At 38.6% G+C, this 23,236-nt stretch overlaps 1 protein-coding gene across 1 annotated transcript in view; it reads left to right on the top strand.

The window, feature by feature from the left end:
• The window catches only part of LOC131155228 (myosin-9), a 99,868-nt gene extending 77,095 nt beyond the window's left edge, over positions 1 to 22,773 (top strand). Inside the window, exons 24-26 of the mRNA XM_058108219.1 lie at positions 19,376 to 19,515; positions 21,918 to 22,159; positions 22,467 to 22,773. Coding sequence (XP_057964202.1) covers positions 19,376 to 19,515; positions 21,918 to 22,159; positions 22,467 to 22,519 — 435 coding nt within the window. The 3' untranslated portion in view covers positions 22,520 to 22,773. The remainder of the gene's footprint in view (positions 1 to 19,375; positions 19,516 to 21,917; positions 22,160 to 22,466) is intronic.
• The last annotated feature ends 463 nt before the right edge of the window (positions 22,774 to 23,236 follow it).

Genomic DNA, 23,236 nt, shown 5'->3' with positions numbered 1-23,236 from the left:
TCAAGTCAATATTTGAAAAATATTGGGATCCTTCTAATTGATCAAAAAGTTCATTAATTCTTGGAAGTCGATACCGATTTTTGATAGTAACCTTATTCGACTTCTTATAATCAATGCATAGCCTCAAGGACACATCATGTTTCTTAGCGAATAATACAGATGCACCTCATGGTGATACACTGGGTTGAATAAATCCCTTGTTGAGGAGATCTTGTAGCTGCAACCTTAAGTTCCCTTAGTTCGGCTGGAACCATTCTATATGGGGAGTTGATATAGGTTCCGTCCTTGACACTAAATCAATAGTAAACTCAATCTCTGGCTTTAAAGGCAGTCCTAGCAAAATCATCTGCAAAAATATCTGGAAATTCATCAACTATGGCAAAGCAGCTCGAGTTTTATTAACTTGTGTACTTTCTTTCATTGCTGCTATATATCCCAGACATTTGCCGAAATTCCATCCTTTGACAAGAAACCCAGATATCAAACATGAGAGCTTCTTAGTTTGGTATCCATGGAAGGAAATTATCACTCCATTTGGATCTTTGAGTACTATCTTTTGAAACAATCAAAAAGTGCATATGAAGGATTTTTTAGAAGAAGAATAACCAATCTAATTGAATTTCAAGAGAGACGATTACAAGATAAATAGTAGAGGAAGGCCACCAAATTAGGAAAGCCACAAAATCTGCAAATCAAATCACCACGAAATCAGCAAATCAAATCAGCAGATCTCTAGGCTAGAAAACAAAAAAACTGAAACTACTAGAAACTGAAATAGTAATTTCAGATTTTAAAAAATAGAATTTCCTAATTTATTCCCTAGAAATTCGACCCCCCCCCCCCCTCAAGTTGGAGCGTAGATATCTATCATGCCCAACTTGCTTACAAAGAGCTCAGAACTAAGTCTGAAAAGTCCTTTGGTGAAGATATCGGCAATTTGTTGAGTAGTAGGAACAAAAGGCATGCAAACAGCTTCACTATCAATCTTCTCTTTTATGAAGTGTCTGTCAATCTCAACATGCTTCTTGCGATCATGTTGTACTAGATTTTGAGCAATAATTATGGCAGCTTTGTTGTCACAATACAACTTCATTGGCATGCTCATCGGCATCCACAGCTCTTCAAGAATTCTCTTCAGCACCAATTTTTGATACCTAGTTGTATTCACTGGATCACCTTCCTTGTCATCTCCAAGTTTCTGATTAGGATCTATTGGAGTGTCTGCTGACCTACAACCGCTCATCCCAGTCTCCTTAAGGAGGTCAAGGACATACTTCCGTTGGGAGACAACAATCCCTTTCTTCGACTGAGCAACCTCCCTTCCAAGAAATACCTTAGAAATCCTAAGTCCTTGATCTCAAATGTTGATGAGAGGAAGTCTTCAATCAGTTCATCTCAAGTACATCATCTCCAATGAGAATTATATCCTCTACATACACAATCAGCATCGCTATCTTCCCATCTTGGTGAATGTCTTATAGACATCATATGATCACTTTGCCCTTGAGTATACCCTTGACTTTTAACAAACTGAGTGAATTTCTCAAACGAGGCTCTTGGTGACTATTTTAACCCATATAAGGACTTCTTCAATTTACATACCCTTGTGCCAAACTTTTCACCAAATCCTGGAGGTGCATCCATGTACACTTCTTCTTCCAGGTCTCCATTAAGAAATGCATTTTTTACATTCAACTTTTGCATAGGCCAGTCATGATTAGCTGCAAGTGACAAAAGAACTCTTACAAAGTTTAGCTTTGTGACTGGAGCAAATGTCTCCAAGTAATCAATGCCATAGGTCTAGGTGAATCCCTTGCAGACCAATCGAGCTTTGTACCGTTCTAGAGAGCCATCAGATTTACACTTGACTGTAAAAACCCATTTGCACCCTACAGTTTTCTTTCCTCTTGGTAGATCAACTAACTCCCGCGTGCCATTTTTTCCAAGAGATTTCATCTCCTCGAAGACAGCCTCCTTCCACTCAAGAACTTTCAGAGCATCCTACATAGTATTAGGAATCTCCATACAAGACAATTGTGAGGTAAAAGCACGAAAAGCAGGTGAGAGATTTTCATATGACACATAATTGGACAATGGATGTTGGGTGCAAGACCTCACACCCTTTTGGACAGCAATGGGAAGTTTAGAATCATCGAACTCAAGATTGGAACCAGACATGGGTTTAGAACTAGAGGACTCAGAACTCGAAGATGAAATAGACTGAACAGGAGGTAAAGGCTCGGTGAGGACATTACCTGGAGGGTTTATGTATTTTGGACAGTGTAAAGGATTGGAAGACACTTTCTTTCGAGCTGTCCTTTGTCGCAATCACCAATTTTACGAACTGAGCCCACTCGAGATAGTTGTGCCCATTGAGTTTTGTAACTGTGAGATAAAGGGCTGAATTATTGGAATAGTGATCAGCAGACACAGACCCGGGAGGAATAGTGGGATTGGGCGGAATGGTTTTGGAAGTACCGGAAGAGCCGGTAGGATTTCTTTAGGCGCTGGTCATCGCCGACTTATACGACATCATCAGAAGAAAGAACAAAATATAAAAAGAGCACGAGGCTCTGATACCATGAAGGATTTTTTAGAAGAAGAATAATCATTCTTATTGAATTTCAAGACACAATTACAAGATACATAGTAGAGGAAGGCCACCAAATTAGGAAGGCCACAAAATCAGGAAATAAAATCAGCAGGTCTCCAAGCTAGAAAACAGGAAACTGAAACTACTAGAAACTGAAATAGTAATTTCAGATTTTAAAAAATAGAATTTCCTAATTTATTCCCTAGAAATCCGACAGCATGATAAATGGATAACCACTCCATTCCTAAGATTACGTCATAATCCATAATATCCATGATTAATAAGTCAACTGGGAAGTCATGTTCATCAATATGTAAAATGCAATTTCGGCATATTTTGTTCACATTTATAGTTTTCCCCACAGGTGAAACAACACATAGGACACTACACAAATGTTCAAATTCTAAACACAACATATTAGCAAAGGATGTAGCAATGTAGGAGTGTGTAGAGTCAGAATCAAATAAAACTCTTGCCCAAGTGTTCTCTAATAGAATCATACCTTCCACCATAGCATTATTTGCCGCCTCATTTGGTTGCTCTCCATGATGCCCACGTTGGGATGGTGCAACGGCATAAAATCTTCCTTGCACCTTATTCCCTAACCCCTTCCTCTTTCCTCTATATGAAGCTTCAACCTTAAATGGATTTGCAGGAGTATCCAACTGGTTGGTTGCACTGAATTTCGAGGAAAACTCAAACCTGGGGATGGATATGGTTGATATGGTCGAGGAAGAGAGAACTGAGTTGCTGGTTGTTGTTGTCTTTGTAGTATCACAGGAGATTGAGTGGTAGGAACACTTCCTCCATATTCCCTTCTTGTCCACACCCATAACACTTTATAACCCTACCGAAGGGGCCACTGATTTGAGCACTTTTCTGTGTTGTTGGAGAGACTTTTGGCTTCTTTCCAGCTGATCTAGATTGGCTAAATGAAGACCTCTTCTTCTGATCATAAATTTTTTGAGTGTCTTCAATGTCTTGCTCCACCAAGGCAGCTCTTTCCAGTTTTTCTCCAAAACTCTCAATCCTCAGAGCCACAAGTTTAGACCTAATAGTAGGTCGCAGTCCCCTTTCAAACTTTCGAACCTTCAATTCCTCAGTGCTGACAAGTTCTGGTCCAAACCGTGATAATTCAGCGAATTTGCTTTCATATTGGCTAACAGACAAGTTCGTTTGAGTCAACTGCATAAATTCCTGTAATTTGGCTTCTTGGAATGCCTTTCGAAAATATTTCTCATTGAAAATTGCTTTAAAGTCAGCCCAGCACATAGCCTCAACATCTCTTACCTGTTACATAGATTCCCACCATTGGTCAGCCTCACCCTCAAATAAGGAACTTGCAATGATGACTCTATACTCATCTGGCATTCTAAGCATATCAAAGAGTTTCTGTACTTTCCGCAGCCAATTCTCTGACGCCAGGGGTTCTATGTTCCTTGCAAATCTGGGAGGGTTTAATTTCTTAAACTCCTTCAGCATATGCATTCGTTTTTCGGCAATTGTTTCTTATGGCATTTGTTCCATCATTGGCTGTTGATTCAGCTGAATTTCATGGTTATTTTGCTGAATTGGTTGATTATTTTGATTCATTGTAGCTATGGCTCAATTAATACTCCATAAGGCTGCATAAATTCCTTCTAAACTCTCAGATTCTCTTTGAATGTTCTGCTCCGAATTGATATTTTGTTGTGGTGGGGTTGAAGAACTTGGACCGCCCCTTTGTCTCATTCTCCTTGAAGAAACTAAAAATATCGAGTGTTTTCATGAAATCATTAAATATTTCCATTGACACGTAGTCATTGATTAAGCTACACAGCTAGCTGTATTCATTATACTTATGCATATGCCTAAATCCACTTAACATAATCTATAAATGACCTAACCAAATGCAAGTCAAAGGACCCACCCACGTGCTACTCGAGTTAGTATTCTCTTGCCGTCTCTCTCTAATGCCCAATGTAACCAAAGCTTTGATACCTCATCATTTAGAACAAAGTTAAAACCCAATTAAGAGTGAACATTTGTTGAAAACACAAAACATATATATATATATATATTCCATAAGCAACTAAAAACGTTTTTTCCTTTTGCAACAAGCTCTTTACATTGGGTTGTACTTTTCATAAGACATTTTTCTTACTCCCTAGTCTACATACATATATATATATATTCCATAAGCTAAAAACGTTTTTTCATTTAGTAACAAGCTCTTTACATTGGGTTGTATTTTTCATACGACATTTTTCTTACTCCCTAGTCTACCTACATAACAGCCCAAAACTGAACACACCTTCCTGCCAACCTATAATACATTTCGAAATGGTAGTATCTTGGAGAACCTAACAAGTGGAGTTCTCCTTCAGTTTGAACCTGAAATCACTAAGGAATAGGGTGAGCAACCACAAGATCAGTACACATTCTTAACTTCCCCTTATTCAAATAAGGATAACACATGATTTCTTACATGTATGCATGATCATAAGGTGCATGAACACAATCTTTATTCAAAACAATCTGTTCATCTAAAGTAACAAATGCAAAACATTCAAATAGCAGGCATTATACACTTTTTTTTTTTCCAACGTAACAGTTCTGTCCCAACAAGTACATGGCTTGGCCAAATTCCAGCTTGGCCAACCACCGCTTCGTGCGGAAATACTAACATGTGCCAAATTATGGCTTGGCCAACCACCACTTAACACGGAAATACTAACAAGTGCCAAATTCCAACTTGGCCAACTACCGCTTAACACGGAAATACTAACAAGTGCCAAATTCCAGTTTGGCCAACCACCGCTTAACATGGAAATACTAACAAGTACCAAATTCCAGCTTGGCCAACCACCACATAACACGGAAATACCCTCCGGAGGTTTAGGGCTTTTCACCCAAGGAAAACACAATCCCTACTTGCTCAAAATTCCACAATATCACAGCCACAACAGCACATGGTGCCATCTATTTCACCAAATAACAATTCAACAAGCTCATACACAGGCTTTGCCATAGCAAGTAAAACCATCATCCTTACATGAGGAATATTTTTTATCACATGAAAATTTTCCAACCATTCAAGATATGCAACTATGATAACCAAAGAAACACATGCATTATGCAGCCATATCAAGTAATTAGAGATAACAAACTTAAATCTTCCTTATTAGGGCTCAACTTTATACAAGTTTCTACCCTTTTTTCCTTTGAATACCTAAAATCCCTAGGTGAATAAATGAAAATTAAGAACACCTACCTTGATTTTCAGCTTCTTCAACTTAAGTTCCCCACCGAATTTCCTGTATTTTCTCTTGATTTTCTCTGAATTTCCCTGATTTTCTGCCAAGTTATCTTTCCCTTTCTCTGTCCCCTCCCTCTCTCTAGAACTAGGGTTTTCAACAAGAGTTTTGGGGTATTCTTTTCTATGTTCATGCTGTTCTACTGGCTGGAAAATTCAAGACAGCAGCTGGACACCTGGCAGGACCATAGCAGCTGGTGGCAACAGGGGTCCTGCAGTGCTGACAGCTGTGCACTAGGTGTCTGTTGCTGGTTTTACAGAACTCCCAAGTGGCAGCTGCTGGTTTGTTGTGCTGCCAGGTGTCACAGCTCAAATGAATTAATATTATGGCTAATATGACTTTATTTATTGAAAAACAAAGCAAGTCATTCTAATTTATCTAAGGGGTATGGTTATCACTGTCAAAGTATTGTGTGAATGGCCGGATGGTTTGGCCTTGAGTTCTGTATATTATATATAGACTTTACAAGAATCCTGTACATGGAAAGTAAATAAGTTCTAGCATGATTCTAGCCCTATACATGTAAACTAAATATATGCTCACTGTACAAAATATTGAATTGAGAAATAAGGAAATAATTGTGGGCTGAAGGAAAGAAATCTTTTGCTGTTCGCTGTTCCGTTGACAGCCCCCCTCAAATTGATATGGTTTGATCAACAAGCATCAATTTGCTACTTAGGAAGCAATGTCGATGACGAGTGAGAGCCTTGGTGAAGATATCCGCAATTTGTAATTTAGTGGAAATTTGTGGAAGAGTGATAACACGAGCTTCAAATGCTTCACGGATAGAGTGACGATCGACTTCAATATTCTTCGTGCACTCATGATAGACAGGATTGGCCGTGATCTGGATAGCACTCGTATTATCAGCATGTAAAGGTGTAGGATCGATCTCAAAAAAATCTAGCTTAGCAAGCAAACCTCAAAGCCAAATAATTTAAGAACAAGCAAGAGACATCGCTCGATATTCAGATTTTGTCGATGACTTAGAAACTCTGTCTGGCTTCTTACTCTTCCAAGAGATCAATGCATCACCTAAGAACACACACCAACTAGTGATAGAGTGACATGTATCCGCACAACCAGCCCAATCAGCATCGCTATAAGCAGCAAGTCAAGTAGAATTGCCTGCGGGGAAGAATAAACCACAGGCAGAAGTGCCCTGAACATAGCGTATGATCCTACAGACAGTTGCCAAATGAAGATGACGAGGAGTTTGAAGAAACTGGTTGACTTGTTGTATAGCAAAAGAAATGTCTGGTCTAGTAATGGTGAGATAGAGAAGACTACCCACCAACTTCCGGTATAAACTAGGATCAGCAAGTAAGTCACCCTCCTCTTTGCGAAGCTTGACATTTAATTCCATGGGAGTATCAACAGAAGTACCCTTCTGAAGGCTAGCTGTAGCCACCAAGTCACTAGCATACTTATGTTAATTGAGTGAAATACTAGAGGGACTACGATTCACCTCAAGACCAAGAAAATATGTGAGAGACCCAAGATCTTTCATATGAAAGGACTCTGACAAATGAGTCTTGAGCTGAGCAAGTAAAGCATAATTGGAACCAATAATCACAATATCATCAGCATAAACCAAAAGAACAACAATACCCATGTCTAATTTTCGAAGAAACAATGAAGTGTCATACTTGCTATGCTTGAATGAAAATTGTAATAAAGTGGTGCAGAATTTATCAAACTAGACCCTCGGAGCTTGTTTGAGACCATAAAGAGAGCAACGAATCTTACACACATGTGAAGTTGGAAAGGGAAACAAGTCTGGGGGTGGCTTCATATAAATACACTCTTTAAGAACCTTGTGAAGAAAAACATTCTTGACATCCATTTGATGTATTGGCCAATCACTGGAAGCAACAATAGCCAGAATCGTATGAACAATAGTCATCTTAGCCACAGGAGCAAAGGTCTCTTCATAATTGACACCATATTCCTGATTATTCCCAAGTGCAATAAGGCGAGCTTTGTAACAATCCAGACTTCCATCAAATCAGACCTTGATTGAGTAAACCCATTTACAACCCAGAGGAACAATGGTGGGAGGACTAGGCTCAATGTCCCAAGTGTGATTGGCCTCTAAGCGGCAATTTCTTCCTGCATAGCTTGTCACCAACAATCATGCTTGGCAACATGTGACTAGGATGTGGGAATATCTAAATTGGACAATGTAGCAGTAAGAGCCGAAACAGAATTGCCAAAACTGGAAGAGGGAAACTCATACCTATCCAGGGGTACAGACACTCGAGAAAAGCAACATGCCAAATGCTTTGGAGGTGCTGCAACTGACTAAATCTAGAGCGTGGTAGGATCAGATATCGGATAAGCTACCGAAAGAGACTGTGGGCGGGAGTGTCGCGTATACACAATACTTGGTTTAAAACAAGAACTGACTTGATGAGGATTCGAGAACTGCTCCTCAAAGGAGGGGAGAATCACAGTAGAAGAGGAGGGTACAAAGGACACAGGAAATAAATGTTGATTTTCAAAGAAAATAACATTCCTAGAAATGCATGCACGATGTAATGTAGGATCATAGCAAAAAAATCCCTTTCAACACACATTATATCCCAAGAATGCAAGTCGAACAGATTGAGCAGATAATTTATGTCACTTATAAGGAGGTAAATGAACAAAATATACACAACCAAAGGTACGGAGGTTATAGTAACTAGGTTGCTTAGCAAATAAGTGGAAATAGGGAAACTCCATGAGTAGGACTTGAGAAGGTAAACGATTAATCAAATAAGTAGCAGTTTTCAGAGCCTCAACCCAGAACAAGGATGGAACAGAGGATTCTAGCAAGAGAGTACGTACCACATCTATGAGATGATGATTTTTGCGTTCGGCTACTCCATTCTGTTGGGGAGTAGCGGGACATGAACGTTGATGAATAATACCTTTAGAAGCCAAAAATGCCTGAAACTCAATAGACACATATTCACCACTTGAATCTGTGCATAATGTCTTAATAGAAGTAGAAAATAGAGTGTCAACATCCGCTAAAAACTGAATGAAAGTACGAAAAACCTCAGATTAAAGTGAAGAAAGTTGACCCAAGTAAATCTGCTATGAACTAACTAGGGAAGGTCCTCAAACATCACTATGGATAAGATCAAAGCACTAAGAAGCTCTACTAATATGCAAAGGGAAGGGAAGAGTTTTGCTTTTACCAAGTTTGCAAGAGGCACACTCAAGAGATAAAGAAGAACGTTCTTTATTACCAAGTAAACCAGAGTTCTATACATGAGAAAAGATTTGAGTATTGGGATGGCCTAAACAACGATGCCACACCATACTAAGATCTGAAACATTATTACAAGCAAAAGACTTAATAGAAGAAACTGGAGAACGTGCTAGAACAAGCAAAAGTAGTGGAAACAAGTGCCCCACTTTAGGTCCCATCGCGATCGGCTCCCCCGTTACCTAGTCCTGCACAACACAACCATTACTAGAAAAATTAACAGCACAATTTTTATCAACTAATTGACCAACCGAAATAAGATTCATGGAAAGCTGGGGAGCAAGAAACACGTCAGTGAACTTAGAAGAGGCATCTCCGACAACAGCTATTAGCAAAGAACTGCCATTGGCAGTCTGAATAGCAGATTGACTAGCGTAGGGCCGAACATGACATAGGGTAGTGGGATTATTCCTCATATGATTAGAGGCACCCGAGTCCACATACTAGAGTTTAGTAAAATTGTTACCTTGGAGCCCCATTGCTTATAATGCCAAAATTAGCATATGTTGCACCATTTCGAGTGTGCAATAATTCGTTGTAGGAGGTGCATGAACAGAGTCACCTGAAGAAGAGCCAGGGACCGCAAAAGTCACTATGGGGGGTACAATAACAGAAGTCTGTAATGCTTGGGCCTAACGATTTTGTGGGCGAATATGATAGTCTTTGATAATGTGACCCTTCTTGCAATAAGAGCAGAATTTCTCAGAACAATTAGCAGCGATATGCCCAAATTCTTTGTAGCAAAAACACTACGAGGTGCTAGAATGCGCAGGCGGTCCTTGTCGTTGAGCAGCATAAGCCATAGGGACAGACCCTGAACTACCATGAGATTGTGCCAGAGTAACTTGAGTACTAAGTTGTTGTTCTTCACGAAGTAACTCACCAAAACAAACATCAAGAGAAGGAATAGGAGAGCAATTCAGCAGAGACGAGCAAACAGATTCATACTCGGGGTGGAGTTTCATAAGAAACTGATCATGACGACTAGTCTCGTGAAGACGTTGAATAATGGGAAGAGAGGCAACAGTAACATCCGCAGTAACCAGATCAGAATATTTGTTCCAAAGAGTTAGAAACCCCGAATAATAGTCTTGGATAGAACGATTGTCATGTTTAAACATGGCAATCGCATGCTCTAATTGAAAACAACGGGCACCATTATCTTGATGCTATATTGCTTTTAAATAAGTCCACATGGATTGAGCGGTGCGATAAGGTCGTAAGTTGGGGACAATATGTGGCTCAACCGAGCCAAGAAGCCAAGACATAATCCGAACATCAAGTACAGCTCATGAAAGACAAGCCGCTGAATCCTTGGCACCAAGCACAGCCCATGAAGGACAAGACGCCGACTCCTTGGATTTATCAGGATTGGGTGCACAATCTGTGCCATCTATATGACCCCAAAGATCTTTTCCCTTCAGGAAAAGTTCAAATTGAAAAGCCCATGTAGAATAATTGTTGCCCGTAAACTTGGCACACACAGGTGCGGAGTCCATGCTAAATAAAGGAGAAAATCATGAAGCACAAAAAAACAGACTGTGCCAAAAGAAAAACACTACCAGTAAATCTAGAAGCCCAAAAAATAAATCAACGCATGTGCAAAGAAAACCAAGAACAACCTGCCTGCACTAAAAAATAAATCGTGAACCAAAAAACCTGCTGTACCGAGAATCACAAGGACAAAGAAGCGCCAGAAACAGCAACAGAGTGAACCAAGACCAACCTTCCTGTTCTAAAAAATAAATCTTAAACCAAGAAACCTGCTGTGCCGAGAATCCCAAGGACAGAAACCTGTCGTGCCGAGACAGAGAAGCACCAGAAACAGCAACAGAAAGCTGTTGCCTGCACGAAAATAAATGGCAAACCAGAAAACCTGCTGTGCCAACAGCCACTCAGCCACAGAAATACCGAAAGAACAGAGAACAAAAAAATTCCAGAAGAGAAAAAAAAAAAAAAAAAAAAACCACAAAAGCCCCAGAAACGAGAGACACCTTTGAAACCAAGATAAAAAATTTTGAAGGGGAAAAAAAATGTAGCAGTCGGCTGGCTCTGATACCATGTCAAAGTATTGTGTGAATGGCCGAATGGTTTGGCCTTGAGTTCTGTATATTATATATAGACTTTACAAGAATGCTTTACATGAAAAGTAAATAAGTTCCAGCACGATTCTAGCCCTATACATGTAAACTATAATCTGTCAAGTCCCATACATGTAAACTAAATATATGCTAACTGTACAAAATAATGAATTGAGAAATAAGGAAATAATTGTGGGCTGAAGTAAGGAAAGAAATCTTTTTCTGTTTGCTGTTCCGTTGACAAGCACATGCTCCTTTCTCTTTCTTCTTTTTTTTCTTCTCTTCTTCTCTTCTCACGTCCATCTCTAACTTTACAACGTGGTTTCAGAGCATTAATCTCCTCAAAATCTGATTTTTCTGTGTTTTTTCCTTGATACGAAGTTTTTTTTTGTTTTCTGTCTTTTCTTCCCCTGATCAGCTCTCAAATATGATTTTCTGGTTGGTTTGAGAGTTGTTTAAGGTGGCTTTTCATCTTGGTTCCACTGTGCAGACCCCCTGGCAGGCTGCTGTGTGTGTCTATGGTGATTTGCTGATGTGAAGTTACGCTCTGTTTAGTATCTGCTGTTGCTGTGCTGCTGTTCGCTGGATGGTTGTAGCATAGTGATGCTGTATGTTTGTGATTGATTGCTGCAATCTTGTCTCAGTTTCTGGTGTTTTTATTGGTGTTCAAAAATTTTATTTCCTGCTCTTGGCAGCACTCAGTTCTAGTTGCTGCCAGCCATCATACCTGTAGCTGCTGTGCTACCACTACCAGGTTGTTTGTCAAGTGTCTGCGGTGCTTGTTAAGGGCTGCCCACTCCCCATGGTAACGTAATTTTTTGTAGGATGCTGTAACGTATGTTCCGTAGTTAGAGTAGCCCTTTGAAGTTCTGAAGTTCTGCTCTCTGCTTGTGCCTGCTGCCTGATTTCGCATTGTTGCTGTGTTGTTCATTCCAGCACTGGTGTGCACTTATTGTAGCATATTGGGGGTGGATTTGATGGCCTCTACAGAGAGCGCTTCAACTGATACTGTTAACGTACAGATCACAGCCATCAAGTTGGTTGGATCCTCCAACTACTGAAGTGGTCTTAGGCAGTACGCATGTATATTAATGCAGAAGGAAAGTCCAAATATTTGTTGCATTCGCTCCATCTCCAGACTCCAAGGATTATGAAGATTGGATGAAAAATAGAATGAAATTACTTGTTTTCTTGTGGAATAGCATGGAGCCATGAATTGCCGTGAGCGTGATGTTTCATCAAACAGAGAAGGCCATATGGATTGATCTTTGTGAAAGCCTCTCACAAGATAAAAATCAAACTCGTGTTTTTGACCTATATCAGAAGTTTTTTCAAATATGACCAAGATGGGAAACCTATTAGTGAGTTTAATCACACTCTAAAGGGTACATGGGAGGAACTCAACATTTATCAAGCAATTAAGATCTAACATTGGCATGATTAAGAGGCAACAGGCAGAGCTCTTGGCTAAGTTTTTAGCTGGATTAAGTCCAAAGCTTCAACCCATCTACAATCAGATTCTTGCTAGTGAATCCATTCCATCTATGAATGAAGCATATGCTAGAATCCAAAGGATCACAAAAGATGCTTTCAGTCTTCTTCTCAGGCTTCTGCATGTCATAGATGCAACCATGGTTAGCAGTACGTTTAATCGTGGTCAGGGAAGTGTTAGAGGACGAGGACAAGGTTTGGCTGGCAGTTGTGGCAAAAGTAGTGTAGCAGGATGAGGAGTTAGTCATGGCAACCCTTGCATTTGCACACATTGTGACAAGGAAAACCATACTATTGATTGGTGTTGGGATATCCATAAGAAACCTACTTAGGCCAATCAGTCTCTTGTCAAGGGTGAATCTACAGTTGACACTTCTAGTGCACTTGACCATTCCACTAAGGAGTTGAATACATCATCTACCATATCCTGAGAGGAGTGTAACAATCTTCTCCATATGATTCAAAAACTTCAAACCCAACCTTTATATCTAGTGCTACTGTGGCCCATTTAGGTACAATTAGGCTTCTTGCCTCTTCATTCTCCTCACCATGGGTTATTAATTATGTTGCTTCCTCTTATATGACAGATAGTCCTAATTTATTTCAATCCAAAAATACCCTTGCTTACACCACATGATTTCTAAAATAGCTTATGGTATTGATTATTTTGAGATCTTCTCTTCTGTTGCTAGACTCAATTCTGTTTGTGTATTAATCTCATTCACAGTTAATTTTGATTGGCCCCTTGGATGTGAGGAATGCCTTTTTGTATGGAGATTTGTAGGAAGAGGTATGCATAGAGCAACCTCTTGGGTACGTTGCTCAGGGGGTGTATGGTAAGGTATATGGGTTGCATAAGGCCATTTATGGTCTTAAGTAATCTTCTCGAGCTTGGTTTGACAAATCTAGTAAGGTGGTCTCTACATTTGGTTTCATCCAATGCTACATTGATCATTTGGTCTTTTTTCGCCAAAACAAAACAGGTGTGGTGCTTCTAGTAGTTTATGTTGTTGACATCATCATCACTGGCAGTGATCAAAGTGGATTGCAGATGTCAAGCAATGGCTTCATGAAAAATTTCAAATCTTGGGTACTCTATGTTACTTTCTTTGCATTGAGATTGTATGGTGCAACAAGGGGTTGAATCTATTTCGGTGAAAATACACCTTCAACTTACTAAGTAAGAGTGGTTAGTTGGGAGCTAAACCAGTTGATACCCCCAAGGATCCCAATGTGAAGCTGTCTAGGGATCGGATTTTGAAGATAAACGTCAACATAGGCAGTTAGTTAGCAAATTGGTCTACCTAACTATCACTAGACCTAACATATCCTTTAGTGTGGGGGCGGTGAGTTACTTTATGGAAAATCCCAAACTAGACTGAGATGTTGCTTGTAGGATTCTAGGGTATCTCAAAGGCTCTTATGGTAGAGGTTTGATATATAAATGTAATAAAAATTGTGAGACCATGGGATACTCTAATGCAGATTAGGCTTGCTCAATTGATGATTGAAGGTCTACTACTAGATATTTTGCATTTATGGAAGGTAATTTTGTTACTTGGCATAGCAAGAAAACTACTATAGCTAGATCTAGTGCTGAAGTAGAATATCGAGCTATGGCTCATTTGTGAGCAACATTATATGGTTGAAGTCTCCCATATCATATATGGGATTCTTGGTCAAGAAACCCGTAGATATGTTTTGTGATAATCAAGCTGCCATTTATATTGCTAGCAACCTAGTGTTCCATGAGATGACAAAGCACATTTAAGTTAACTGTCATTTTGTGAAGAACATTGTGTTGAAGAAGGTTATAAGAACTTCATTTGTGAAATCTATGGATTAGTTAGGCAATGTTTTCACGAAGCTTTTATTTAAGTTTGTCTTGTCTAATGGTAGTAGCAGGTTGGGGTAGGTGATATTTATACGCCTTCAGCTTGAGGGGGAGTTTTAAAAAAAGTAGGCTATTTTAGTAATTATGTGGTGTTAGTAGGGGTGGATGAGTGGTTTAACATTAAAAGATAAAGTAAGAAATGAACATATACATAAGAAGTAAGCTATTTTAGTATAAAAGTTGTTGAGATGTGAATGGTAAAGTGGATGAGTAGTTTAATATTAAAAGATAAAGTAAGAAATGAACATATACATAATAATTTAGGCATAGCACTAGTTGAAAACAAGATAAGGGAGGGGCGGCTTAGATGGTTTGGGCATTAGAAACACACGCCCCTAGTAGAGCACTTGTGAGGAGGAGTGAGTTTATTATTGTTTCTGGCAATGTTTTGAAAGGCAAAGGCTTAAGGTGAGGCGTTTTACCCTTCACGGGGTGAGGCGTAAGCCTCAAGGCATTGAGTCGTAAGCATTTTGGGAGTGTATCTTTTAAAATAATTAATAAATAAATAAAAATTATATATAGTATAAAAATGAGAAAAATGTTATAATAATGGTGAAACAAATAAAAACATAACTCTTAAGAGAGCGTAGAGGCTTCGTCGGAGAGAGCATAGGCTTCGTTGAGCTTCTTCGGAGAGAGCAAAGGCTTCTTCGAGCTTCGTCGAAGAGATCAGAGGCTTCATTGAGGCTTCAATAGAGAGCAAAGGCTTCGTCGACCTTCATCAAGCTTTGTCAAGGCTTCGAAAGAGAGAGCAGAGACTTCGTCGAGGCTTCAAAGAGAGAGCAGAGGCTTTGTCAGGCTTCGTCGACAGAGCAAAGGAGAAAAAGCTTCGCGGGAGAGAGGGGGAGGATAAGATTTCAATGCGTTATGAGAAAGGCGTACGCCTTGAATCTGAGGCGTAAAAAGGCAAGGTTTTTTGCCTGATGCACACGCCTTCTCGCCTGAGGCGTATGCTTTTATGGACTCACGCTTTTTAACTTGTGCCTCAGTGCGTTTTTGGCCTAAAACGCCTCAAGGTGTGCCTCAATTACGCCTTTCAAAACACTGGATTCTGGCATAAAAAGGGGTAGGCCTAAAATAACTTAGAATGAGGTAGTGAGGAAGGATTTAACAGCTCTTAATCTAATAGAGGAAAATACTCTTGATGGGATGAATTAGCGGAATAGGATTCATGTAGCTGACCCCACCTAGTGGAACTTAAGGCTTGTTGTTGTTGTTGTTGTTTTATGTGGTGTAAATAGTGGAGCTTACGGTGTAAAGTTTGTTTTTCAATATTTTTTTATTATTAATAATATATAAAAGGGCAGACCTTGAGCTAAATGTAACTCTAGGATACTGCCGCTCCCTCCTTTCTCTTTCTTTCTTCTTCTTTCTTCTCTTCTTCTCTTCTTCTGTTCTTTCCTTTTTCTCGCCTCCATCTCTTCACTTTTCAATAGACCTATTATTCTCTTCTTGGACTTTTTGCATTGATTCAAGAAACCAAAGGTTGTATTCTATACAGAAAGGACTTCCAGGAAACAACTTTTTTTACATTTGCAATTAAAGAGGATGACTTTCAATTTTATCTTCTTCCTAGGCCTAGTGCCTCTATTGGATCTAATGTGGATGGAGTCACGACTTTCTAAGTATTAGAAATTGGAACGTGACAAAGGGTGCCCTATATGATATTGGTTTGTCTTTGCATGCCATTAACATGTAGAGAATTTTGGTCTAGAATTTCATCTTTCTTGGTATTTCTTATATCAACAAATCATCCTCCTTGCACAAAACTTTACTATGGCAACCGTCCTCCAATAGCAACAATGGACAGTGGATAGGTTGGGATAGGAAGTCGAATGTTCAGAATAGGTTCACTTCCAATATATTGTATAATGATGCATATAAAGGTTCTATCTTTCTGAAATGTTTTAGCCACCTTTAGGTAGAATATATAGATATCTTCTGCATTCTTCTCAAGGTTCATTGTGTTCTCATCTAATGGTTCTGTTGACTTTTTGAGTTCGATCTCTGTTTTGATGCTGACAAAGCACGTGTAACTTATGTGTGCATTTAGTGTGTGAACAGGTTTTCATTTCAACACGAACATAAGATACAGGAAAATGGAAGTCAGCAGGGACATAAAGCTCACACACTCCTAGCGAATTTCATGGAAAATGAAAAGCAAAAGAAGAAGATATTTTGATGTTATCTGTATTGCATTTAATTTTTTTTTATTGGTCTGTAATAATGCATGCATTTGCATGAAATGGATTGATTACTCAGATGACCTTAGATTGACCTTCGAGACCTAACCATTCACATAAAACCTTTTTTCAAAATTGCCTAAATCACACAAAGGTTTTCAAAATAAATTAAGGACAAAAAAATTAGGGCTTACAAAGACTTCGGTCGACCTTCGGTTGACCAACATTGGATTTTTGGCTTAATTAAAAAGCCTTGGTCGACCGACCCATTCAGTTATAAACATCTCGATCAACCAAACACACTGTACGCCCAAAGTCAACTTGTTGACCATGCCTCGAGTGACCGACCGTAAAATGAGCTTACGGTCGACCGAACCCTGATATTGACTTTTCCAGCATCCTTGAGCGACCGAACTTGTAGTTCAAAAATGCCTCAGTCAACCGAACCAACAAAGGTTTGAAAAGTCACCTTTGGCTCAGCCAACTAGCCATTTGCTCAGCAGCCTGAAATTTTAAATTGTTTTAAATGCTTTAGAGGGCTCAGTCGACTGAAGCATTCGCTCAACAAACCGAACTGCATGATCAGTCAACCGAACCTTATTTCAGTCGACCGAACCTTATTTCAGTCGACCGAACCTTATTTCGGTTAACCGAACCTTTCTGTTTGGCCACATAACTAAGTGCTTAAACTTAAAAAATTTGTCATTAAACTTTTTCAAAAATACCAAGTGTGTCCCTAATGATCATAATTTCCTGAAAAACTATAAATACCCCTTCATTTGCTTTGATTAGCAACTTTGATTAGCTAATTTTTCTCACAAATTTTTTTCTAAATTAAAGTTCCCCCACTTACATTTTTAATTGCAAAATCATTTTGGGGTAAAATTTTACACTCTCCAACTCTCTTTATTACTCTTTGGAAAATTTTTTGAAAGAGAGCACTTTATTTTGTTTGGGCATTTCGTTTTTCAAAATCACTTACTCTCTTTGACTTTTAGTTTGAAAATTATTTTTGAGAGTAGGTTTAGAGTTCTTCCCATATTATTTTCTTTAATAAATATATTGTGGAAAAACTCTTCGTAGCCTTTGAATCTTTGCACTTCAATTGCAAGATTCAAATGCTCAAATAGTATTCATTGCACAAACATTTTCGAGCTTAACTCCTAGCTTCTCCAAACATTTTCATTGCAAGATTTTTATTGGAGAACATACTCATCACATTTAGATATTTGAAAATGCTGATTGCATATTTCATTTTTGAAATCAAAGATCATATAAACTTTTGTGTGCAAAAATTGTTTTTAAGAAAAACACTCTACTGAGCATTATTTCATATCATATTAGAGAATGCATGGAGCTTTAATGTGTACATTTCTTCTTGTATTCAGAAGCATTGTATTATGTACCAAAATGATTTTTAATGTATAGGTTGGGTTCAGCCCGGAATTGAACTGGGGAGTCTCTGCTCCGTAAGAGAGATTGGTTCGGTTCGGTTCAGGTCAAAAATTGATCTGAGGAGTCTCCGCCCTATAAGGGAGGTCAGTTGGGCTTAACTTGGTAATTTTGCTGGGGTTTTCCTCGCCCCGTAAGGAGAGGATGTAAACAACTTCTGCTCCGCCCGTTTAAGTGAGCAAGGATAGTGCAATCCTTGGGGGGTATGCCCAAGGCAAGGACGTAGGCTGGTTTGGCCGAACCTCGATAACAAATATTGTGTGTCGCTCACTCTATTTCATTTAATTTCAGCACGTTAAATTCAGTATGTGTATGCCTATTCATTTACAGTTACAATTATTTGCATGCACACATTTAAATTAAATGAGTTATGTTGCACACATGTATGTTCGCATATTCGTAAATCATTTTACATACACGCCTTAATATTGAATGAGATATGAACTGTGGTGAATCAGCGAAAAATGTCTTAATTAGCCGAAAAGCTTTTAAATCTCCAATTCACCCCCCCCCCCCTCTTTGGAATACACCAATTCCAACAGGTTCCAAATCAGCTGAAGCAGATTATTTCATCAAATTAGATAGGGCCACACGAATTTTTCTGTTGTTTGGTTCTATTTGGGTCACGACCTGATAAATCATTAGTCTCTAGTTCGTTGACCTACCTCAACTTGCACCTTTCAATACCTTGAACTTGAACCACTGTGCTTGTTTTTAATGCAGCAATAATGGTGTTACTCACACATGGTCATGCCATCTTAGTCAATTTTAGTTCATTGTCTTGTATTAGCTTCCCTTCAAGATATCAATAATGTAGTCACTTCAATTGAAGAAAATGTACTAAATTCTTATTATTTTATTTTGGACATGGTATTGACTTCCTTTTGATTTCATTTTGTTTATTGTCCAACAGTAAGTAATCAAATTTTCTGTTCCTGTAGCCTCCTTATAACCATTCCCTTGAGTTTTATCGATGTATATTGATCACAAAAGCTTCTATGATGCGACATTGAATCATGACTTATATCCAGTTGTGGCCTGGAATTTGAGTTGATATGTCTCATCTTACATGTACAAAACTCTAACCTAATTTTTGGGAGGTGTACCTTGATTTAATATTAAACAGGCCTTGCTGCGGTCAGAAAAACAAAGAGCTGATTATTTTGAAAGGAAATACGCAGAAGCTCAAAGGTCAAGTGAAGATAGACATGAGAAGTTAGAAGAAACTGAAAGAAGAGTTCATCAGCTTCAGGAATCTTTGAACAGGTGGTATTAGCTTATTTTTGCATCTCTTATATCTGTTTTTGTTTTGTATATTTCAATTATTAACATACTGCATTGTTGAACAAGATTATTATTTTTGGGAAGTGTGAATGTTAAAGAGATCGAACAAATTCGAAGAACAGAAAAACAAACAGGGTCAAAGTCCTTCAACTTGACATCACTAAAGGACAATGCAACAGAACACAGATTACAAAGACCTAAATGAAATAGGGATCCCCAAATTTCTAAAGAAAAATCTTGAATTGGTGTCATCAGGAACTTGTCCTCCCTCAGCAACTTTCAGCTCGATGATTTCACAAGTTAAAAATGCTAAATATGACTTGTCTGCCATGTTTTCCCCCCAAGTCTTTTGTCTTTCTTTCCAAATAGTATAAATTGTAGCTGCAAAAGCTACTCTCATAATATCGACATCAAATTTCTGAGTCAAATTACTTACTGCCCATCATCAAATTTCCATATTTCCATAGCATAAAATGATATTTGTTAAATGTTAGTGGTTATTTAGTCATTTAGCATTGTTATTGTGTTAGAGTTTTTTTAGTAGTAAGTATGAGTTAGTAAGGATATTATGGTCATTGGTATGTATATATTATAAATAAAGGGAGAGGCCTATCACTGAAGTTAGGTCTTCCATTTTACCCAATTATTCAACATGGTATCAGAGCATGATTCTGAAACCTAAACCCTAATTGTTACCACCACCATCAAAACCGAAGCCTAAAACCCTAAATCTACTGCATGCCTACCACCATAGGAAAATTTCCAGAAACACTATAGCCCTAGAAAACAGCCAGCAGCTGCCAGAAGTCAGACCAGTAGCTGGAAATCAGAGACTTGTTGCCCAACCCAGGTCAGTGTCGGAGACTGATTGGAAAGTTGAATTTTCCCAGTCACTCAATTAGATATATCTTTCACAATAAGTGTTGTGAGTTAGTTTCTCGATTTCCTAAGAATAAGTCACTGAAATGCGGTAATTCGCATTTTGAAATATATCAAAGGTGCACTAGGGAGAGGTCTATTATATCAGGATTAGGGTCACACTCATATTCAGGGATATACAGATGCAGATTGAGCCGGGTCACCTTCCGACCGAAGATCCACTACTGGGTATTGTATCTTTGTCGGTGGTAATATTGTGTCTTGGAATAGTAAGAAACAAACTGCAGTGGCCAAGTCAAGTGTTGAGTCAAAGTATAGGGCTGTGGCGCACTCTACATGTGAACTTGTTTGGTTGAAGAACATGTTGAAAGAACTAGGTTTTCCACATTCTCAGCCTATGGGGTTTATGTGTGATAATCAAGCTGCTATTTATATTGCCTCCGACCCGGTCTTCCATGAGCGGACAAAGCACATTGAAGTTGATTATCATTTTATTTGGGAGAAACTTGTATAGAAGCTCATTACAACTACTCATGTGAAGTCTGAGTTTCAGCTTGCTGATTTGTTCACTAAAGCATTGGGAGGTGCTCGTGTGAAATTCATTTGTAACAAGTTAGGAGCATACGATATATATGCTCCAACTTGAGGGGGGAGGGTTAATGGTTATTTTGTCATTTAGCATTATTTTTATGCGTTAAGAGTTTTGTTAGTAATAATTGTGAATTAGTAACGGTATTATGGTCATTGATATTGTACTTGACATATATTATAAATAGAGGGAGAGACCTATCATTGAAGTTAGGTCTTCCATTTTACCAATTACCAACAGTATTCAAGAAATAGGAGTGTAATGCTCTCCGACTAAGCGGCAGGAATCTTGTACCGATGACTGATTTTGGGCAGGAAACTTTTATTTCATCTCAGGCCATTGAAATGAAGCTGCATTTTAGGATATTGTTGTTTTCCCAAACCAGCCATACACACCCAACTTTCTGTTGGTTAGATGGGTGAATTGGTCAAATACAATGGATTGAGTAGCCCTGTGCCTGGATAAATCAGGCTGGTTTACAACCCCAAATGAGAAAATAAAACAATAACATGGAGAAAAAGAAGAAAAAGATAAGAAATGAGGAGAATATGGTGCACAACAACCTCAAACTCTTCTCAAAATATGACAATTGCACTGGGAGTGAGCTTTATATGATGTTTATCTGCTGATGGATCACAAAACATAAAAATAATGAAAGTAAGGGCAGATTTTTTAATATTAAGATCAGCTGTAAATTTTTAATAGGAGGAAATTGGAAGTTGCTTCTAAATATTGAAACTAAGAACTACTTTCCAATTATAAGCACCTGTTAATTTTGTGAACTACTCTTAATTTTAAAAGGAACTTGCCTCTCAATTACAGTTGATAACCAGTCATGATCATCTAAGTAACTAAACCTAATTAAAGTTCCTACTTCATAATTTACTGATACTGACTACAATTTATTGTGTTCCAGGATGATATACTGCATGTCAGGCCAATTCAAAGAGTTGAAAATGGTCTTGTGTGCGTCATCCAGCTTGAATTCAACTTCTGGACCTATGGTCAGAGAATATCAAGTTGATGCTAGTTCCACTGCTTCTGATGATACATCTACGGACTCTGATTTCACTTTTCCAGCTCCTGGTGCAACTACAGTAAACTTCTCGGACAATGTGCACCTTGTAGTTGAGGATCTTTCAGTCACTGAAACAATAGGTAAGTCAAGATTTCTTAGCCCCCGTTTACTGTATTCACCAGGGTCCTGCTTCAACCAAGCAGTAGAGTGATCAGCTTAATTACTTTGGCCTGAGGGTTTAACATAAGTGATATAGCACTGTATGTATCAGAAAATTCTCACTATTTTGAAGCATAAACTTCCCAATTCAGAAATTCATTCCATTTATGTTAACTTCTCTCGATTGTGCCGTTGGTCAAATTCTAAGTTATTTCGTGGTCTTGTTATCCTAGGATGTATTAAATTTGACCATACTATTTGTTCTTTCTCCGTGGTTGCTTTGTGCAGGATCTAAAAGCTGGGAACGTGACCAGGAAGGGGCATTTGATGACTATTTCTGATGAACTTAAAATTTCTGTATGTTGTAGTACTATGTCCCTGATAGCATAGATATTAGCTTCATAAAATGTTGGTCTTTTGGTCTGCAGTTACTCAAATAGATGACTTTTGTTCATACAAGATGTGTGTAAAATATCAATGGTAGTTTCATTGTTCATTTTGTTGTTTACTATCATTTTGCCTTAAAAATGTTCATCATATGGTCTCTTTTATTGAGAGCCAAATCCAGTGAAGCTCTTGAGTTTATGCGTGGTTATTTGTGGACTTCTACTTTCATTTGGAATGGATATTCTACGTATTCTATATGCAAGTGATGTTAATATCGGGCATGGTTGTATTGTGTTTCGATTTCGCATTCTCGGCAAAATGTACGAGGCTCTTTCTGCAAATAGGCAGGATGATATATTAGTCTTAGGGTGTTGCAGTTTCTCATATGCATCATTTTCTCTGCTGTTTTTTTTTTTTTTTGAAAAGAAAGTCCAAAATTTCTGGAAATTTGTAATGGATAAGTCAGAATGTCAAAATTATGGCTTGGACGAGCAGACCATCCCACGCCCTGGGCAGACAACATGATCCTAGGCGGCTGGGCCAAGTGCTAGTTAATAACTATATGCAAGCGTGCACCCTCACACGCACAAACAGGAGCCTTTGAAGGGTGAGCTGCCTGCAAAATCCATCCCTACGTGCTGCATACTGGAACTGTAGCTTTATTCAAATGT

The sequence above is a fragment of the Malania oleifera genome, chromosome 5 (assembly GCF_029873635.1).
Source record: "Malania oleifera isolate guangnan ecotype guangnan chromosome 5, ASM2987363v1, whole genome shotgun sequence".
NCBI lineage: Eukaryota > Viridiplantae > Streptophyta > Magnoliopsida > Santalales > Ximeniaceae > Malania > Malania oleifera.
The sequence above is the reverse complement of the archived record's forward strand: the minus strand, read 5'-3'. Positions and strand labels throughout refer to the sequence as shown.